Here is a 19,552-nt window from a genome sequence, read left to right on the forward strand (position 1 = left end):
CCTTGGCAAGGCCCGACAGCTTCTTAGTGATCTGTAATCACACATAAAGGTCAGTTGGTGATTAAATACATTGGAAATGTGTAATGCTTGTATAATAGTACTATGTTTCTTTGTTTTTAAATAAAGCATTCAATTCATATTTCACAAATGTACTTCTAATGTAATAATTGTAATGTACAGTGTATTCTACTGCATTGTAGAATACTACAGCATTCACAGTTAAAAATATGTACTTTTTTCGTGGAGTCCATTTTCAGGATACTGCCAAAGGTAGATGTTATGCTGGCCTTGATGTGTTCAAGCCTGCTCAGGATGTCTCTGCCATTAACAGCCAGCATCCACCTGTGAGATGGTATGGCTACTGGCTCAGGCGGCTCCTGGAACTGGACAGGGAGCAGGCATGGCCGGGCAGCAAAGTCCGAGCATGCACCAAGGTACCGGCAGAGTGCTTAAGCCACTCCTCGCTGTGGTTTTCCCTCAGCTGCTTGACCAAGCGGGAGGAACTGTTACCAAGGGTCCTCTGTCTCAGAAATCGTATGACACGCATGTCACAAGCATATCTGCGTTAAACAAAGGGAAAGATACAAACAATAAAATCAGCTCATTTGCAGTGTGTTTCAATGACAAAAAAAAGAGACATAAAATGAATAATCTCAGTTACTCACCTTTGAGTAAGGATTATTCGGAACTCAAGCCTGTGGGCCAAGTCCAGCTGGTCCAAAATGGTTTTGCTGGTGGAAATGTAGCTGGTTTTGCAACCAACTGCGCTGCACCAGAGAGTCTCTGTTATCAACAGGTAATACCTGTCAATATCCAGAACCTGGCGGGCTCTCTTGTGGGCTCCATAGCCTGTGAGATGTTTACCACACACAGGACAGCTAAGCCTGACCTTCCAAAGGTGGTATGGCATCCACAAAAGAAGCCGGTGACTGAAAAATCGCTCTGGAGTGGGGATCTGGTGATAAATCAATGCTGGCTCTGGTGGATCATACCAGAGTTTGAGGTCAGAGCGCAGCCGCTGGTGCTTCCACAAAGCTGCTGAAATCCATTTCTGATCTTGAAGAGGAATGGTCTTCAGGAGTTTAGCAGGGAGCCAGCCAGGTGCTGAACCGGCATCAGCCTCCACATTTCCGGCCAACGGAAGAGGGTCAGGAGCAGGATGGGTTGAGGGACCGGCAATAGATGTAGAAGCAACGGCAGGTGCTGAGGTCACAGGGGGGAGAGGAGCAGAGGAGGAACCAGTGGAGGTGGTAGCTGACACTTCCTGATTTGTAAATTAAAATTAAAAAAGGGTTAAATATTATCATTGTTTCAAGTTTAATAAAAGTGGGAGTGAAGACAACAAGTTAATTGAAGTGTTTCTCTCAACTCTAGTAGCGGCTGATGGAACCGAGGAAGTGGAGGCCATCGAAGACACAGGAGAAGGAGGAAGAGACAGAGGGGAAACAGTCTGAACGTATCTCCTGGGACTGTGGCCAGGTGAAGGGGTCCTCCTCCCTGTGGCGCATGAAACAGTGCTGGACACGGCCGAGGACAACGAAGCGCTACTTGTGGGCTGAGAGAATGAGAGCACAGTTAACAACATTATAAATACAAAATTGTTATTCCCAAAATAGTTATTACAGTAATTAAAACAAGATCATTTCAACATATATTTAACAAATGAAAACGCAAAAAACAAGGAGAGGATGCAGGACATCTTGCAAACCCAGAGGAGGCACGTTAAGTGCATCCAGGATGAACCAGGTGTACTCCTGTATGCTCAGACTGGCACCACCACCAAGGAGGGCATCGTCCTGCCACATGACAGGTGTGCTAGAGGGTCCACATCGCTCGAGTCCTTCCACCTGCATCTCAACAGGTTCATTCCAGGTTAGTATGAAAAAAATATGATTATTATTATTATGTTGTAAACAGTGACAAAAAACATCATATAGTTATTTCTCATACTGCTTCTGTCTTAAGGAATGAGTGCCAACGGCCTGAATTTCCAGCTGTACCTTCTGGAAGGCCTTAAGGGATGGAACCAGGATCGTCATGCCTCCTGCTTTGCTGAGCTCCTCAGGAGACCTTGTTCACTGTGTCATAAGCTGTCACTCTCCTTACATTACCTTGTTCACATGCTTCCTAGCCAAATCAAGGTTTGGCGTTAAATTGGCCCCATGAGACTCACCGAACCGCGGTTTCGTAAACTGATGAGAAGAAAAAATAACGAGAAGTGGATCCTTTTAAAATTAAGGTATTCAAATACATTACAAATATAAGTATCAGTATCAGTTCTTCCGCATTACTTACCGATGCCAAAGTCAAAGCGGGCTTACGCACTGTCGGACCAGGTGTTGAAGAGGAGGATCCTGACACTGGTGGCGTTGAGAGTCTTGGTTGTGGTGTCACTGAGGGAGAGGCAGGTACCGAGCTGGAGGGCTACAGGTTCCAAGAAATGACCATGAAATTTTACTATACAGAATACAACACACACCAACACATCATAATGTTTTGTATGTCATCTGATACCTTCTTTGTATGGAAGCCACAGCTGCATGTCTGTGTCCCTCCAAACAGAGACATTTGTCCCCTCCGCTGCATCGGGCATTTCTCAATCTGTAATATTGTTTGACAGTGAGCTGAGCTGCAGGATTATGGCATTGCTTTAAGTTTAATTATTGTACACATATCACTTTCTTCAAGTATACCTTCAGATACAGATCATGCCACTTTTTCTGACGTGGTGCCGGCCTGTTTCCTGCATCAGAGGGCCAGACCCCAACAGCAGCGAACCGTCGCAGGCGGGACATCCACTCCTCATCACCCATAGCCCTGTGCTTTTTGTCTTTTGAAGCCATCTGACCATAAAAAAAAATATTTATTTTGTAAATTAGGTAAATTTGACACATTTGTGCTCCATGTATAATATGTTATTATGCCATGACAAAACATACAAGTTTAGAAAACTTTATAATCAATCATTAATTGATAAAAACCACGAAAAGAAAATGATTTATAGCAGTACGAGGAAAGCTATCTTACTGAACCTCTTAAATAACGGGGAACCGATTCCGGCGGTGGGGGGATGGGCACAGACAGTATAGGAGCCATTTTCGCCAAGATTTTATCTATCAAATTACAGTGACAGCAAGTAATGACAGTCACTTTTATCTTAATACTGCAAAACTGTAACCGACGCTGATAAAGACTGTAATGGCCACTACAGTTATGAATTATTGATAAATTGGTGAATTTAAAAATTTGTAATTCACAACGTATTTAAACTTTTTTTTAAACCCCTGTTAAAGTAGTTTTTTGTGTGTAATACATACGTTCCAGCCAGCTACGTCACTCGCGACCCGATAAAATGAAACAACTTCGCTGACATCTTACCTTTCAATGATATTCGAGTGTCGTGTCGTCCGGATTCGAAGAGGTAATCGACAACTTCGAATTTCGAGCGCTTCTGTGACTCCCGTAGCGGGGCCACGGTGATTGGCTGTCAGAAGATGGAGAGTGGACACACCGATTGGCTGACGAAAACATGTGACGTAGTTCAACAGCGGCGAAAGATGGAGATAGACCTCAGCGATTTGCCGTCGAAAAAATGGAAATAACGAGCCGAGATTGGACCGCTCCGGAAAGATGGAGATAGACGTCAGTTATTGGCTGTCGAAAAGATGGAAATGCCGAGACGTGATTCGACAGGGTTATACAGACTATCCCTCGTCGGGCACCGCTATCCGACGCCCAATTGAATTTCTAAGTTCACAAGATTTTATTTTAAACAAAAGTACAAAAACAAACATCAAATATTTACAGTACTTGCATGGCAACGTCCACTTACTTTGGTCATTTTTTTGTTTTGTTTTAGACAAGGTAGGCAACAGACAGCAGCTTGGAGGTCTGAGATCATAACATGCTGAATCTATTATTAAATCAGGTGCTGAGAAACCGTCTGGTTACTCACAACTTAATTAGATTTTGTCAAGTCTGCAAGCAATTCACCGGGGTTTAAATCTAAGATATGAATTATGTGACAAATATTGAATTTGCCTACCAGGATTTTGAATCTTGTTCAATAGAAATAGCAAAAAGAAAATTCATACCAGATATTTCACAATGATATCCTGGTCTTGATGCATTTTCAGATTTAGTAAATGCTCTTCACAAGACCAAAGGTGTGACATGTACAGCTGAGCGCATTCCATCGTATTCTACACTAATTTGAAAAACATGTACACCTAGTGCATGTCACAAACTGAAGGTACTACTACAGGTAGATTTTCAAAAGAAGGTTAACATATCATAACTGCCACTTTGACACAAACATCCTGTCCACTCTGGGTCCTCAAGTCTAAAATTATGCAGGAGCTAATAAACAAGCATACTACAACACTGAAGTATCACAAATTAAGAATTAATTTACAACCTTGATGGATAAACAAAAACATCCATCCATTACAACAGGCTCAAGGACATTTTCTTGGGAAAATATGAACATTTTACATTTTTAAAAAAAAATCTGTGCAGCCAATCTCAAGCCAGTACAATGAGTTAAATTATGCTTATACATTCTGTCAATAATCTACCTGGTTGTGTAATGAGGCAAACAGGCAATTATTAAAAAACGGAATTATGAAAAGATCTAGCCAGCATCGTCGACACACCCCACACCCCTCACCCGCTCCAAGTCACTCACTTCTCACAAGGCAGCGCCCTCCACAATTATCTAATTTGCTTGAAAACATTGGTCCACTCAGAAGTGACATTTTCAACTGGCCAAATGATACTTTTAGATTTTTGTCATTACACGAGGAACAATTAAATACAAAACACAGCTATCACATCATGAACTGTATTGTTTTCTTACAAAAAGGATTTTAATAGAGATAACAAACCCTCCTGCACACTGTCCTTTTATACCTTTTTAGTTGAAATACCAAAATAAAGCTTAGACTATGCTCTTTCCAATAATTCCAGCAATTCACTTATCTGGGTAATGTCAGCATCTGCGCTTACATTTCCCAAATGAGTGAGTTGTGAGTTGATAGTTTTAAGGGTCTAACATGATGATAGATATATGTTTGGAATGCTTTTATTCTGTAGATGTGATTTCAGCTATAATAAGCGATATTTCACCCTTCTTTCATGGTATAATGTCAGCATCTGTGCTGACTCCCCAAATGAATTATTTGTGAATTAAAGTTTAGGGAGTGGGAGGTGACATCCAGGTCAAGTGTGTGTCTGACCTCTGTTAGTTATTTTATATATGATTTAATTCCAACATGGTACACATCAAAATAAAGGTTACATGAAACACAGGAGACAGATCTTTGTATTAGCATCACCACACTTTACTATCATAGACACACTTTAATAACAGACATATTCAAAAGGTACAGTGACAGACAGGTGGTGCAGTATGAACAATATAAGACATACAGTGCAGTGTAGACAGTAGTATACAGTTAAGAATGTGAAATTCACTGGTTTTGTAGGTGGAGATCGAGGCATAGCTGGCCAAGACAATTCAGTTATATTTCACCGGGTCTAGGACATCCAACAGAATGTCTGAAGGAAGATGCAGGGCTGGCTACTTTTTAGAGAGGTAATAATAGTAATAGTAATAGTAATAATAATAATAATGACAGTAATGGCAGGCTTGGATCCTGCAGCTCACGGGTCAGGGATACACTAGGAGAGAGAGAACACAGAGTTAGCGACATGTAATGTAAATACGTGGAGGGAAGGAGTGAGGGAGTGAGAGAGGTTGAGAGCGAGAGTGATGCTCATGGTATAAGTTCCCCCAGCAGGGTTACCGCGAGAGTTGGACCGTGATAACCTGTGCTATATTTATGCGAGCTACAAGATACCAGTGGACACCTATATAGTGAATTATTTGGGTGGGACCGTGATAACTTGTGCTCCGTTTATGCGAGCTACAAGATACCAGTGGACACCAGAATGTCTGAAGGCCGATGCCCAGCAGGCTACGGGAGCCAGTCGAGCCCTCCGGCCTCTCCCCCAAAAGATTTCTTGTTGACTCCATAGTCAAACAGAACTTCCTCATTCACCAACAAAGTCCTGGTTGCGAGGAAAAGGATTACATTCCTTTGCTCTCCATCCATTTCCATACTGCAGTACTTTGGCTTGATGTTGGCTTTCTTTTTGGAATGATTGATCAACCTGCCGAAAGTCTGCATCCCATGGTGGCAATCACAGGTGTTCGAGTGGGCTTCAATGCACATTAACTCTCCTTTTTTATTTTTGAAAAAGAAGACATATCCAGTCTCCCTGTCAGTGTTGCTCTGGTGTATTTTCTGGCCCTCACTGAATGTGACAACAGTTCCATGTTAGTCACAGAGCACCTCGCCAGCCTCAAATATGCGGGTCATAATGATTCCTCTGCCCTTGCCTTCAAAGTCACTTATGTGAAGTCCTCTCCACTTCTGTGTTCACACCAATTTCTGTATCTGTTTGCTGTCTGTGGTACAGTCCTCAGATCCAGATGGTGCCCAGTTCTTAAGAACTTCATCGCTGAGGCCGGCAGTCATCTTCCATCCCTGCCTTTTAATCCATGCTTCGAGTCGCTCTTTTGTTGGCTTACGCCGACTGAAGTTTGCTGTCAAAATAAATAACAAAAGTTCTGTTAGTCATGAATACAATAATGGAAATCTTTGAATCGTGCAATCATTTTTACTTGAAAATAATGTGAAATATGGTCAGAAAATACTCACAGCGGGTATGTGCTTCACGCATTTCCAACTGCTTCCTCCCCCAATAAGTGTGAAGCTTCCGCTGAAACTCTTGAGACACATTCCTACGTTGTTTCACTTCCGGCCTTTTCCCATTCAGTGAAAGAGGGTAAGTTTGCAGGAGGGTTTCAAATGCCTTGAAGAATTTGACCTTCTCATTGTGAGAGGGGAGCCTCGGCAGACGTATCACTGGCTGTTTGATGGGTGATGAATATGGGACAGCACCATGCCTGGTACCTTCCCCAGAAGGCTCAGCTCTACATAAAACAATAAATGAATGAGATTATAAGAAAAACATAAGACTTTCAGTGTGCCTAAATATAGATTATGGTGTGCATGATTATGTTTGCATTGTGTCGGCAAATATAAAACATGCTCACCTTGAGACTTTACTCATGTTGCTCAACAGCTGAGAGGTCTTCACGATGATATCACACTGCTTCATGCGGTAATGCTTCTCGGCTGTTGCGCTGGAATGGGTCAGGTAATCGGCCACCAATGACTTTTGTGCTTCTGTCAAGCGCTGAGCTGCCGTCTCAAATGTTCTCTGCGCCATCTGGCTGGTCACTGACGGGAGGTTGTATCTAAAATGCAAGTTTGAACAGGATGTTAGAAATTTATCAAGACATCTCACCTGAGACAGCGATGAGCAGAAAATGGAAAATGATTCAATTACTTTGAGTGCAGCCTCATCAGGTCATTTGATGGGTTGTAAATTGCCCCCCCCCCTGAGGAGGAGACAAAGAACCTGCCCTCTGCATTACACTCATCCTCCACATCCCTCTTTCGTTTCCTGTTGGATTCAAGGAGCTGTGGACGTACCAGTCTGTAGTATGTACCAAACCACTGTTGGCAGAGGAGAAAGGGGAATTAAGATGAATTTCTGCTGTTGAACACGTTCTGACAGGTTCTCACAGGAAATGTGATCTCACTGTGATGAACTTACACGCTCCTCCTCCTCTGACAAGGCAAACACGGCCACTTGATGTGCTGCCGTCTTGTGCTCCTTTACCCCAATGACGTAATGTTGCCGTTCTTCTTTCCTGGCAACTCACTCACCGACCTGTAGAAAATGAGGATATCCCAACGATTAGTAAATGTAATGGCTAAACAATTTATCGACACAGACCAAAAGAGCACAGTAAAACTCATAGTCATGTGCTCCACCACGCCTGGTCGTTGGAGGTGTTTCAGGATGATGATGGCCTCGAGATAGTACACCACAAAGATTGACTCGGCAGGCTCCAGGGTGTCAGAACAACCGTCAGACAGTTTACCCATAATTGCCAAAAAGTCCTGCTTGGCAGCCTCCAGAACAGTCCGACAGTCATGTGGTGTTAATTGATGTTTTTCAATCAACGTGTCATGCCTATGAGAAAAAACATCAACTGTATTAACAAATCATATTACAGCAGGCAGAGAGAAGAGTACCAGTTCTGTAGTGTAATCCATTTACATGGGTACAAACACTTAAACTTACCTCTTTTGGGTGATCTCTTTGCCCACTAGCTTGGAGGTGACTTTCTGCAGAGAACCAATGAAGTCAATAAAGTGCTTGCACTCTGTATGGAGTGCCTCATCCTCATGCCTCAGGTTGGTTTGTACAGTGTGGAAATGCAGGAATCTGTTAGAGGAAGTACAGGGATTTAAGTATGTACATGTAATAACAACCATTTACATCTATTGTCTACACTGTTAACATCATAATAAAAAAAACTGCTGCCAACCTTTTCAAGCTCTTGAGGTAATTCTGCTGAGTCTGTTTTTTCAATTTTGCCTCAGAGAGGTCACGTAGGTACTGTCGGAGCTTCTCTCTGTTATTCACAAACTGCAGGGATGGTCTCTCAGGGTTGACATAGGTACCGAGATACATTTTCAACCTGAAAATAAAATAAACAATGTTAAATTACCTTCTAATCATGACTGTTGCTTCTTGCTTTATCTTTTATTAACTTTCTAATTAACGTTTCTAATAAACACAGTGTGTAATGATGGTCCTCACCTCCTGTTTGAAACTTTCATTGAGGAGATCTATCTTGAGGTGTTTGGCAAAGGCCCTCAGCAGTGGATGGTCCAGAGAATGCTTCTTATAAAGGCCCTTCTCAAGCATGTGCTGCCTGGCCTTGTTGGAATAATTCACATCTCGGTCACTGCAATGTGGGATAAGACTTTTGTTATAATAGTGCATAACTAGGATTTAATGTGAGCCACACTCAAAAACACACATCATCGGATAAGTTGTGATACTGACACTCACCATTGAAACACCTCGCCACTGCTGTCAGATGTCACGTCGGATGGCTCAAACTCTCCAGACGGCTCACCCTGGTCTCCAGCCTCAGTCTCAGTTGGCTGTCTGGTGGATGGTCCGGCCTCAGCATTGGCATTGGGCAGAGGGGGGGGGACTCCAGTCACAATCAAGTGATGACGCTCCAGCTCCTCAATCATTCTTTCAATAGGGAAAACAAGATATTTGAAAAATGGTTAATGAATTAAAGTGTGTGAAACTAAACTCAAAGAAATAGTAAAAGGGGATTGTGATGAAAGCAGAAACATAGTTTTGAGTTTGGAAGCATCTATCAACCAGAACAAAAGGAGGGCCATTAACCAAAACAAAGCATGTGGCCCATTGGGGGATGGGACATGCGCAGTGACATGAGCTCTCACGGGAATTCTGTGAACTCTGATTGAACAAGAAGTATTGTGGAAGCCACCAACCTCTGGATTGGATTTGCATCCGCCATAATTCCAGTAAGGACTACATAACTAAAAGCCCTGCCATTCTGCAGGAGGTCCAAAACGTCCAGCTTGGCCTTTTCAACCACGGCTTCAATGGCTGCTTCAGTGCACTTTTTCATGCAGACTCTGCGCAGGTGGCATGACAGGGTGTCTTGGGTTCTAAGACACAATGGGCAAAGCAGATAGTGTCTGTGTGCAGGTTTCCTGGAAAAAGAGAAAAAAAGGCATTAAGGATAATGTGGTTGATATAGGAATACTAATAGGTTCATTCATAATAGATTGATTAAATAAGGTGCATGAAATGGACAAACTAAAAAAAACACAATTGGTCTAACTCAAAAGCTGGGGTTAGAGGTTAGCTGGCACTTTGCCGCGTGACAACGGTTTGGTTTCTCCCAGAGCCAATGTGGCCCCGGACTCCCAGGCAGCGGGTCGTGGGCCGAGCCGATGGCATCCGGGGGGCCTCCGGGGGGCTACCAGGGCCGGGGCCCGGGCTGCGGTGCTCCGTGGCTGCGCGTGTGCGGTGGTGGTCGGAGCTCGCACTTTGCCGGTTCTTTGTTTTTTTTTCCTCCCCTCGGCCACGACCCCCGGGCAGCGGGTCGTGGGCCGAGCCGATGGCCTTCCATGAGCTCCGGGGGCGGCCAGGGCCGGGGCCCGGGCTGCGGTGCTCCGTGGCTGCGCGTGTGCGGTGGTGTCGGAACTCGCACTTTGCCGCGTGACAATCATATACTCTGAACATTGCAAAAGCAAAACCATCTGCACCTATTTACAATCCAGTATCTAAGCAAGTAATAATGTTCCTTACCTTGGAGCCATTTCCCAGGAATGAGTAAAGCAAACTCTGGACGGAAATAAAAACAAACAAGGTAAAACTCTGGAACTCTGAGCAAAAGGCTCAAAGGCAAAAAACTAACTAAGACTTGGAATAATAAAAGCTTTTTAGAAGCAATGAAAACTGATTTTTGTAGAAGAATAGAAGGTAGGATTTCCCCAGTAAATTATTCTGAAAATTGCTGTTGTCACTTGTCTGTAGATCTCTGGCACAGTCTCCAGCGGGTCAGTCTCAGGTTCAGTGAAGAGAGTGGCCTGCTTTTATATGTACCAACCATATAAGAACATAGAGGGGACCTAGGAGAAGACTGCAGGTGAACAAAAGATGTGTTGATGGGCGGGGATAACCTGTGGGTGGGGCTATTTACAGGTTGTCCAGAGTTTGCTTTACTCATAACCCTAACCTGGTCAAATGTAACTGAATTGTCTTGGCCAGCTCTGCCTCAATCTCCAAAACCAGTGAATTTCACATTCTTAACTGTATACTACTGTCTACACTGCACTGTATGTCTTATATTGTTCATACTGCACCACCTGTCTATATTGTATATATCACATTGCACTTCTGTGCTTTCATTGCTCCTCTGGTTAGATTTTAAGTGCACCTTCTGCCTATGTACATGTACTCTGCAAAATGACAATACATATTGTCACTGTACCTTTTGAATATGTCTGTTATTAAAGTGTGTCTATGATAGTAAAGTGTGGTGATGCTAATACAAAGATCTGTCTCCTGTGTTTCATGTAACCTTTATGTCATATCATGTTAGACCCTTAAAACTATCAACTCACAACTCACTCATTTGGGAAATGTAAGCGCAGATGCGGACATTACCCAGATAAGTGAATTGCTGGAAGTATTGGAAAGAGCATAGTCTAAGCTTTATTTTGGTATTTCAACTAAAAAGGTATAAAAGGACAGTGTGCAGGAGGGTTTGTTATCTCTATTAAAATCCTTTTTGTAAGAAAGCAATACAGTTCATGATGTGATAGCTGTGTTTTGTATTTAATTTTTCCTCGTGTAATGACAAAAATCTAAAAGTATCATTTGGCCAGTTGAAAATGTCACTTCTGAGTGAACCAATGTTTTCAAGCAAATTAGATAATTGTGGAGGGCGCTGCCTTGTGAGAAGTGAGTGACTTGGAGCGGGTGAGGGGTGTGGGGTGTGTCGACGATGCTGGCTAGATCTTTTCATAATTCCGGCCATTATGCAAAAAACAGCAGTTGGCCAGAAATCAGTGATTGTCCATTTACAGTACTTCTGCAAGACAAAGGAATGACCAACTGTTAGTTTCAGGTGAAAAAACAGTTTAACACTTTCCTTTAGTTGCCTGAATTTCCCCTTGGAGATCAATAAAGTATCCAAGCCTGTATATAAAGGTATAAAAGTACAGTGTGCAGGAGGGTTTGTTATCTCTTATAAAATAATATTTGTAAGAAAACAATACAGTTCCTGATGTGAAATGCTTTCTTGCCTTTTTAGGCACATACTATAACTATGTTAAGGCCACTGTACCTTTTGAATATGTCTGTTATTAAAGTGTGTCTATGATAGTAAAGTGTGGTGATGCTAATACAAAGATCTGTCTCCTGTGTTTCATGTAACCTTTATTTTGATGTGTACCATGTTGGAATTAAATCATATATAAAATAACTAACAGAGGTCAGACACACACTTGACCTGGATGTCACGTCCCACTCCCTAAACTTTAATTCACAAATAACTCATTTGGGGAGTCAGCACAGATGCTGACATTATACCATGAAAGAAGGGTGAAATATCGCTTATTATAGCTGAAATCACATCTACAGAATACAAGCATTCCAAACATATATCTATCATCATGTTAGACCCTTAAAACTATCAACTCACAACTCACTCATTTGGGAAATGTAAGCGCAGATGCTGACATTACCCAGATAAGTGAATTGCTGGAAGTATTGGAAAGAGCATAGTCTAAGCTTTATTTTGGTATTTCAACTAAAAAGGTATAAAAGGACAGTGTGCAGGAGGGTTTGTTATCTCTATTAAAATCCTTTTTGTAAGAAAACAATACAGTTCATGATGTGATAAGGTTCCTTTTGCTTTTTAGGCAGATACTATAACTATATTAAGTAGCTGTGTTTTGTATTTAATTGTTCCTCATGTAATAACAAAAATCTAAAAGTATCATTTGGCCAGTTGAAAATGTCACTTCTGAGTTCTATCTATCTATATCTAGCTCTTATCCTCCTTTACCAAACAAAAACTGATTAAAAATTGTAAAAGCTTATTTACAGCGATCTCATATTTTTTGGTCCTAATGTATACAGGAGTGTGAGTGTCATGTCAAACCATATAAAAGGCGACTTGTGTCATTTTCTGAAGACAAACAGGGGACTCTTTTTTAAATCTTCTTTTTTGTTTAATAGCATTGAGTTCAAAACAATGTTTGGCACATAACGTTGATGAATATCATATCTAAATTCATTGTCTATACAGACATGATTAGATTAGGAATTTTCCCATATCCCATTCTCTTTTGGAAGTAGGTTTTTGAGAACATTTGCATTACAGTATCAGGTGGAGTGGTTAACAATTCCTGCTCCACCCAAAGGACCAATCACTGTCCAAATAGCTGATCAGAAATGAATATATTCTGGGCTCCTCACAGACATTTCACAGGAGTTTTTAGGAACCTGGAGGTGCTTCCCCTGGCAACAGCATACAAGATGAGGTAAATTACACATGGTAAATTATTTTTCTTGACTTAAAAAAGTATTTAACGTAGTTAAAACTTTGACAATTCAAGTTAAAAATGTATACTATGCTAATTTACAATGTCTAGCATGTAAAAAATGGTAGCCATAGGGTCATAGAACTCCAGCCACCGGTTATTCTACAAGTGCTGATATTAAAGTGTCTACCATGTTAACCAAGTTTTTTTTATTTTCTTCAGTAAAGTCAAGTCAACTGTCCATCTTGTGCATCGTAAAGAAGAAGTAACATTCATCAGGAGATTGACACTCCGAGAGAAAGGTACGTTATTATCACAATATATTTTGAATATAAACTTCAAACAAACGGTGATATCTTTGGTACATCAAACTAAGGAGGGTTTGAAGTTTTCAGTAACTTGCAGCTAGTTTATTTCAGAACAAGCTCATTTGTTAACAAATTCTGTTTTAAAAAAAAGATAAATAATAACTATTATGCAACTTCTGAATGATAAGTAAAACAGGAACAATAAAGTTCAAAAGCTGTAGATTGAGAACTAAAACTAAAACTGTATATGTTACTTTCTTTTCCATCAGCATCCTGCAAAGTGTGGATTGTTGGAGATAGCTATGTACGACGTGGTGAAAGGAGAGCAAGGGAGACGATGGGGACCAACCTTGGAGCGTCTGCACGTGTCCAGTGGTTTGGCAAGGGAGGCATGTGTTGGGATGACCTACTACCCTATTTCCGCCAATGCCTTAAAGGAAACTCCTCCGGAAGTGCTTGTGATCCACTGCGGGGGCAATGATCTTGGACATTTCAAAAGCGTGCTGCTTCTTGAGGCAATGAAGAGAGACCTGCATGACCTCCACCAGCAGTTTCCAGAAATGAAGATACTGCTGTCATCCATCAATCAGAGGCTCCACTGGAGGTATGGGCCGCCAGCAAAGATGGACAAAGCAAGGAAGTTCATCAACAGTGTGATGGCAACCTTTATGTTGTCTGTTAATGGGAGGACTCTACATCATCCACAAATCGTGTTTGATCATCCTCAGCTCTTCCTTCGTGACAAGGTTCATTTAACTCCTTGGGGAAATGATCTATTTTTAAATGTGATAGCCCAGGGCTTGAACGGCTCTGTCCTCTAAAGTTGGTGCTACCATGATCTGTAAAGTTGGTGTAACCAGACTAATGTAATCACTGACAATCAAGTGCTTTGCTCATTGTGGGATTTGTTGAGTTTTCCCTGTAATATTGTAATATTGACCTCACTATGTAAAGTGCCTTGAGACAATGTATGTTGTGATATGGCGCTATACAAATAAAATTGAATTGAAATTGAATTGAATTTCCTCCCTCTCTCCTTCGAAACTTTCATGCTTTATTGATATTGCCATCTGGTATGGTGCTGTCACATGCTGTGTCAGAGTATGGTGCGGTCACATGATGGTGATGTCCCTTTTCCCTTTGAGCATATTAAAACTACAATAAATATTCATAAAAACAATTTTTAAAGCTCTCTTGCAATTTTATTGTTACATTAGACACTATTTACAATGAAAACATTCAACATGAGTCCAATTTGTAGAAAATATAATAAATCTTTCTTGTGCTTCTGAGAAGTGAGTAACTTGAAACAGTGTGAATCTGTGCCAGACCTTGACTGTCTGCAGTGTGGGGGAGGGTTACCTGTAGCTGACGATGGCCATTAAGCCTATCCACACAAAATGGAAGGAGGTACAGTGGATGAGATACAATGGATAATGTGCCGTCCACATCAAGAATGATAACTATAATGACAATTATAAATATATATTTTTCAAATTAAAATATATCTGCAGTTCAAACTCTATATAGTAAAGTTAATGTATGTTTATATAAGCTCTTCACTACAATATTAAGATCAGGGGTTTAAATGTTCTTCTATACACCAACGCTAAAAACAAATAAAAAAATAAAACCACCCTGGCAGGCTCACACCTTTTTGCATCTGTGACTCAAGTAAGAAGTAAATTTTAATTTACAGCACACACATAGAGGCTCGACATAAAGGAAGAGAATGAGGGAGCAGTAGTTCAAAAGGTCCCAGGTGTGTGGGATATATTCTGATATTCACAACAGCAAAAAGCATTTATTAATAACACTATAGCAAGAGGCACACAGATATGCATGCCATCAATACCATTAGTGCAGATTTTTAAACCCATCTGCAAAATGTCCACAAATACAGCTGTCAGCAGCATCTGCACAACCCTTCACCTCAAGAAGAGCAAAGTGAGCGACTGTGTGACACACACACTTAAACAGAGAGAGAGAGAGGGAGAGAGAGCGCGTCAGCTGTCACTTTGTCACTCTCAGCGTCGGCATGGTCCGGTAAAATAAATCAAATCTCATCAGTCCAGTCACTTTGCCACCTTTTGGTGCGGGCCATGTCATAATTATCTGACTTACTTGGATATTTCAAGCTGGTGTGTGTGCGCGGGATATGATCCTTTTTTTCTTTCTCCACGTGCGGTACGTCTTCACGTGTACGCGCTCTCTACACAAGCGGAGGTCGACGTATAAATATCGATCCTGCTAATTAGTCAATATCAGAGCCGATCCCGATCCTAATATCGGATCGGTGCATCCCTAATCTGAAGATCCCAGAATTCCCTCTGACACAGCATGGGACAGCACCATACCAGATGGCAATATCAATAAAGCATGAGAGTGCCCTACGAATTTTTTTTCACAGAAAAAGCACAACCTGGACAAGGCCAACAAGGACATGACCTGGGCATCGGCTGGCTCAGTAAATAGCGCCGGCGTGGATCCGGGTTCGACTCCTTCCTGCAACACTTGCTTCATTAAGTGTACAGCAGGAGGGTTGAATGGGAAACACGGGTCTCGAAGGAGAGAGGGAGGTGTCAATTGAAATAAGAACGAAGAAAACCGTTCATCCGGGCCGTTGATTCAAACTCAGACAGACAGGTCTACCACTGAACTGCTTCATCAAGTGTACAGCAGGAGGGTGAATGGGAAAGACGGTCTGACACTGCTTCAGTCACGGTCGTGCCAGAGAAGGAAAGAGCGAGATCCCAAAAGTCGGAGACAGCATGTGACAGCACCACACCAGATGGCAATATCAATAAAGCATGAAAGTGCCATACAAATATATTTTACAGAAAAAGCACAACCTGGACAAGGCGAATAAAGACATGACCTGGGCATCGGCTGGCTCAGTGAATAGCGCCGGCGTGGACCCGGGTTTGACTCCTTCCTGCAACACTTGCTTCATTAAGTGTGAAGCAGAAAGAGAGAGGGAGCAATCGAAACCTGACTTCGAATCTCCGTCGCTGCATCAGTCACAGTCGTGCCAGAGAAGGAGCGACCGACTTCTTCGCTCTGTCAATTGAAATAAGAACTGAGCAAACCGCGACATGCAACACTATTGGGCATGCAAGAATATTGGGCAACGAATAGCTCAGTGAGTAGCGCCGGCGCCCCCGCTGCCGTGGAACCGGGCTCGAATTCCCCTGACACTCCTTCAGTCAAAGTCGTGACAGAGCCAGAAGAGACCCGGGTCAGCACCATACCAGATGGCAATATCAATAAAGCCTGAAAGTGCCATACAAATATTTTTTACAGAAAAAGCACAACCTGGACAAGGCGAATAAAGACATGACCTGGGCGTCGGCTGGCTCAGTGAATAGCGCCGGCGTGGATCCGGGTTCGACTCCTTCCTGCAACACTTGCTTCATTAAGTGTACAGCAGGAGGGTTGAATGGGAAACACGGGTCTCGAAGGAGAGAGGGAGGAAAAGAAACCCGGCTTTGAATCCCTCTGACATTGCTTCAGTCACGGTCGTGCCAGAGAAGGAAAGAGCGAGATCCCAGAATTCTCTCTGACACAGCATGTGACAGCACCATAACAGATCAGTGCAAGATCCCGGAATTCGATAAGAACGGAGCAAACAAGGACATGCAAGAATATTGGGCGTCGGCTGGCTCAGTGAATAGAGTCGCCCCCCCCACCGCTTTAATTGAAATAAGAACGCAGCTCACTGAATAAAAATAAAAATGGGGCAAACAAAGACATGCAAAAGTATTGGGCGTCGGCTGGCTCAGTGAATAGCGCCGGCATGGACCCGGGTTCGACTCCTTCCTGCAACACTTGCTTCATTAAGTGTAAACCAGAAGGAGAGAGGAGGATGGAAAACCTGGGTTCAGGAGGAAAAGCAACCCAGCTTCGAATCCCTCTGACACTATTCAGTCACAGTGTCTTCCTAGCTCTGTCAACTAAAATAGAACAGAGTAAACCACCAGTAAAATAGCTCAGTGATTGGCGCCTCATCCCTGCCGTCGATTCGAACTCAGACAGAACTCGGTTGTGGAGCCTGCCACGAGCCCTGCATATATAATTAAATAAATCAGACTGTAAATGTGATTTAAGCTATAATAAGCTATATTCCACACTCACCACCTCTGCCTCCTACACACTAGTGTTGCTTTCATCAACGAAAATTATGACTAAATATTGTCTTCAACAAACCCACGTGATAAAAATGAGATGAGATGCAACGCAAATGCAGGTCATATGAAGATAACTATAATTAAATAAATAATGCATCATTGTAAACAAATAAAAACGTGACTAAATGTGGTTGACAAAATAAAAAATATGCTAAAACGTCTCTTCATTTTCGTTGACCAAAATGAGACGAAATGTTATAACGTTATTTCGTCTCGTTAAGTCGCGATGTCACTTAACCGAAATCCCTCATCTGTGGGGACATTATGCGGTCCCGGGGACGGGGGCTCCCTCACAGGAACATGGGGACACCTTCCCCGGCTGTGCACCGACCCCGGTGCACCCCCCAGGTAAATTTGGCTACAGGGATGAATTCAGATGAAGATCGAGGCAGAGCTGGCCAAGACAATTCAGTTACATTTCACCAGGTCTGGGACATGCGACAGAATGTCTGAAGGCTGATGCCTGGCAGACTACGGGAGTCCTCCTCACAAGTGTCTGAATCTGTTTGCAGTCCATGATGTTATCCTCGGATCCAGAGGGTGTCCACCTCTCAAGAAGTCGTTGGCTACCAGTTTTACCCGCCCACGCCTGCTTTGCAACACATTCTTCGAGCCGCTTATGTGTTGGCTGACGCCAAGGGAAGTGTGCTGTCAAAAAAATAAGTTGTGTTAGTCATGAAGACAATAATTTACAACTTTGAATTATAAATATGGAAAGAAAATACTCACAGCGCACACATTCTTGTCGCAGTTTCAACTGCCTCTTCTCCCAACGCTCATAAACCTTTCGCCAACAAGACAGGTCATTGGAGGCACTGTGGATCTGCCTCCCTGCGGTGGAGAGGAAGAATCGTTCTTCTCCATCCATCTCGTCCTTCCAGGGTTCCTTCTTGGACGCCTCCAGTACAGCCAAGCAGTTTTTTGTCGACAACAGATTTTTGTCAATCAACATGCTATGCCTATGAGAAAAAAATATCAAATTTATTAACAAGTCATATTACAGCAGGCAGAGAGAGGACTACCAGTTCTTGACCATTTATATGGGTACAAACCTCTTTTGGGTGATCTCTTTCTTTGAGTGCTTGGCAAGGATGCGCTGCAAAGAACCAATGAAGGCAATGAAGTGCTGGCACTCTTTATCCTGATTTCTCAGGTTGGTTTGGACACTGTGGAAAACCAGGAATCTGTCAGAGGAAGTAAGAGGATTTAAGTATGTACATGTTCTAACAACCACTAATGCTGCTGAGTAAGGTTCAGACCCAAATGAGCAACAAAATACAGAAGCTTGGCTGAAAGGGTAATTTACTAACAAGTTACTACACTGTTGACATCATAATAAAAAACTGCTACCAACCGTTTCAAGCTCTTGAGGTAATTCTGCTGTGTTGTCTTTTTCATTTTTGCCTCAGAGAGGTCACGGAGGTACTGTCGGATATTCTCTCTGTCATTGACAAACTGCAGGGATGGTGCCTGTAGAGATACCGAGCAACATTTTCAACCTGAAAATAAAAGAGATCATGTTAAATTACCTTCTAGACATGACTGTTTTGCTTCAGACATGACCTCTCACAGGAATTCTGGGAACTCTGATTGAACAAGAAGTATTGTGGAAGCCACCAACCTTTGGATTGGATTTGCATCCGCCATAATTTGAGTAATGACTGCATAACTAAAAGCCCTGCCATTCTTCAGGAGGTCCACAACATCCAACTTGGCCTTTTCAACCACGGCTTCAATGGCTGCTTCAGTCCTGTTCTTCAAGCATGCCCTCCGCAGATGGCATGACAGGGTCTCTTGTGTTTTAAGACACAATGGGCAAAGCAGATAGTGTCTGTATGCAGGTTTCCTGGAAAATGAGAAAAAAAGGCATTAAGGATAATGTGGTTAATATAGGAATAATAATAGGTTAATTAATAATAGGTTGATTAAATAAGGTGCATCAAAGGTACATTCGATGAAGCAGTGGAGGTGTAGACCTGTCTGTCTGATGGATTTCACCCTCCTGCTGTACACTTGATGAAGCAGT

The 19,552-nt window shown here is 42.4% G+C and overlaps 2 protein-coding genes and 2 long non-coding RNA genes across 6 annotated transcripts; 1 reads left to right on the forward strand and 3 right to left on the reverse strand.

Annotated features, from left to right (window-relative positions):
- Positions 1–2,312: 2,312 nt before the first annotated feature.
- On the reverse strand, positions 2,313–3,038 carry LOC118292852. The gene is made up of 3 exons (XR_004787058.2): positions 2,694–3,038; positions 2,515–2,601; positions 2,313–2,424 (listed from the first exon to the last, which is right to left on the reverse strand). It is a non-coding gene; the product is annotated as an uncharacterized LOC118292852 (long non-coding RNA).
- A 2,306-nt stretch (positions 3,039–5,344) lies between these two features.
- On the reverse strand, positions 5,345–8,613 carry LOC118298856. Of its 3 annotated transcripts, none has more exons than XM_047330427.1 (5): positions 8,471–8,613; positions 7,420–8,367; positions 7,124–7,327; positions 6,726–7,000; positions 5,345–6,610 (listed from the first exon to the last, which is right to left on the reverse strand). In XM_047330427.1, the coding sequence occupies exons 2-5, from the start codon at positions 7,434–7,436 to the stop codon at positions 6,444–6,446; spliced, it is 663 nt and encodes a 220-aa protein (XP_047186383.1). In that variant the 5' UTR covers positions 7,437–8,367; positions 8,471–8,613; the 3' UTR covers positions 5,345–6,443. The 3 variants fall into 3 exon arrangements, with proteins under 3 accessions (XP_047186383.1, XP_035477917.2, XP_047186382.1); XM_035622024.2 differs by having other exon boundaries at positions 7,420–7,589; positions 7,690–8,613; XM_047330426.1 differs by having other exon boundaries at positions 7,420–8,613.
- Positions 8,614–12,988: 4,375 nt separating this feature from the next.
- Positions 12,989–13,748, forward strand: LOC124849815. Its single transcript, XR_007030388.1, has 3 exons — positions 12,989–13,031; positions 13,254–13,333; positions 13,609–13,748. It is a non-coding gene; the product is annotated as an uncharacterized LOC124849815 (long non-coding RNA).
- Positions 13,749–14,519: 771 nt separating this feature from the next.
- Positions 14,520–19,185, reverse strand: LOC124849814. Its single transcript, XM_047330422.1, has 5 exons — positions 19,148–19,185; positions 18,881–18,996; positions 18,579–18,710; positions 18,256–18,485; positions 14,520–18,174 (listed from the first exon to the last, which is right to left on the reverse strand). The coding sequence occupies exons 2-5, from the start codon at positions 18,922–18,924 to the stop codon at positions 17,939–17,941; spliced, it is 642 nt and encodes a 213-aa protein (XP_047186378.1). The 5' UTR covers positions 18,925–18,996; positions 19,148–19,185; the 3' UTR covers positions 14,520–17,938.
- Positions 19,186–19,552: the final 367 nt, after the last annotated feature.

Source organism: Scophthalmus maximus, unplaced genomic scaffold (assembly GCF_022379125.1).
Source record: "Scophthalmus maximus strain ysfricsl-2021 unplaced genomic scaffold, ASM2237912v1 un_1, whole genome shotgun sequence".
Lineage (NCBI taxonomy): Eukaryota > Metazoa > Chordata > Actinopteri > Pleuronectiformes > Scophthalmidae > Scophthalmus > Scophthalmus maximus.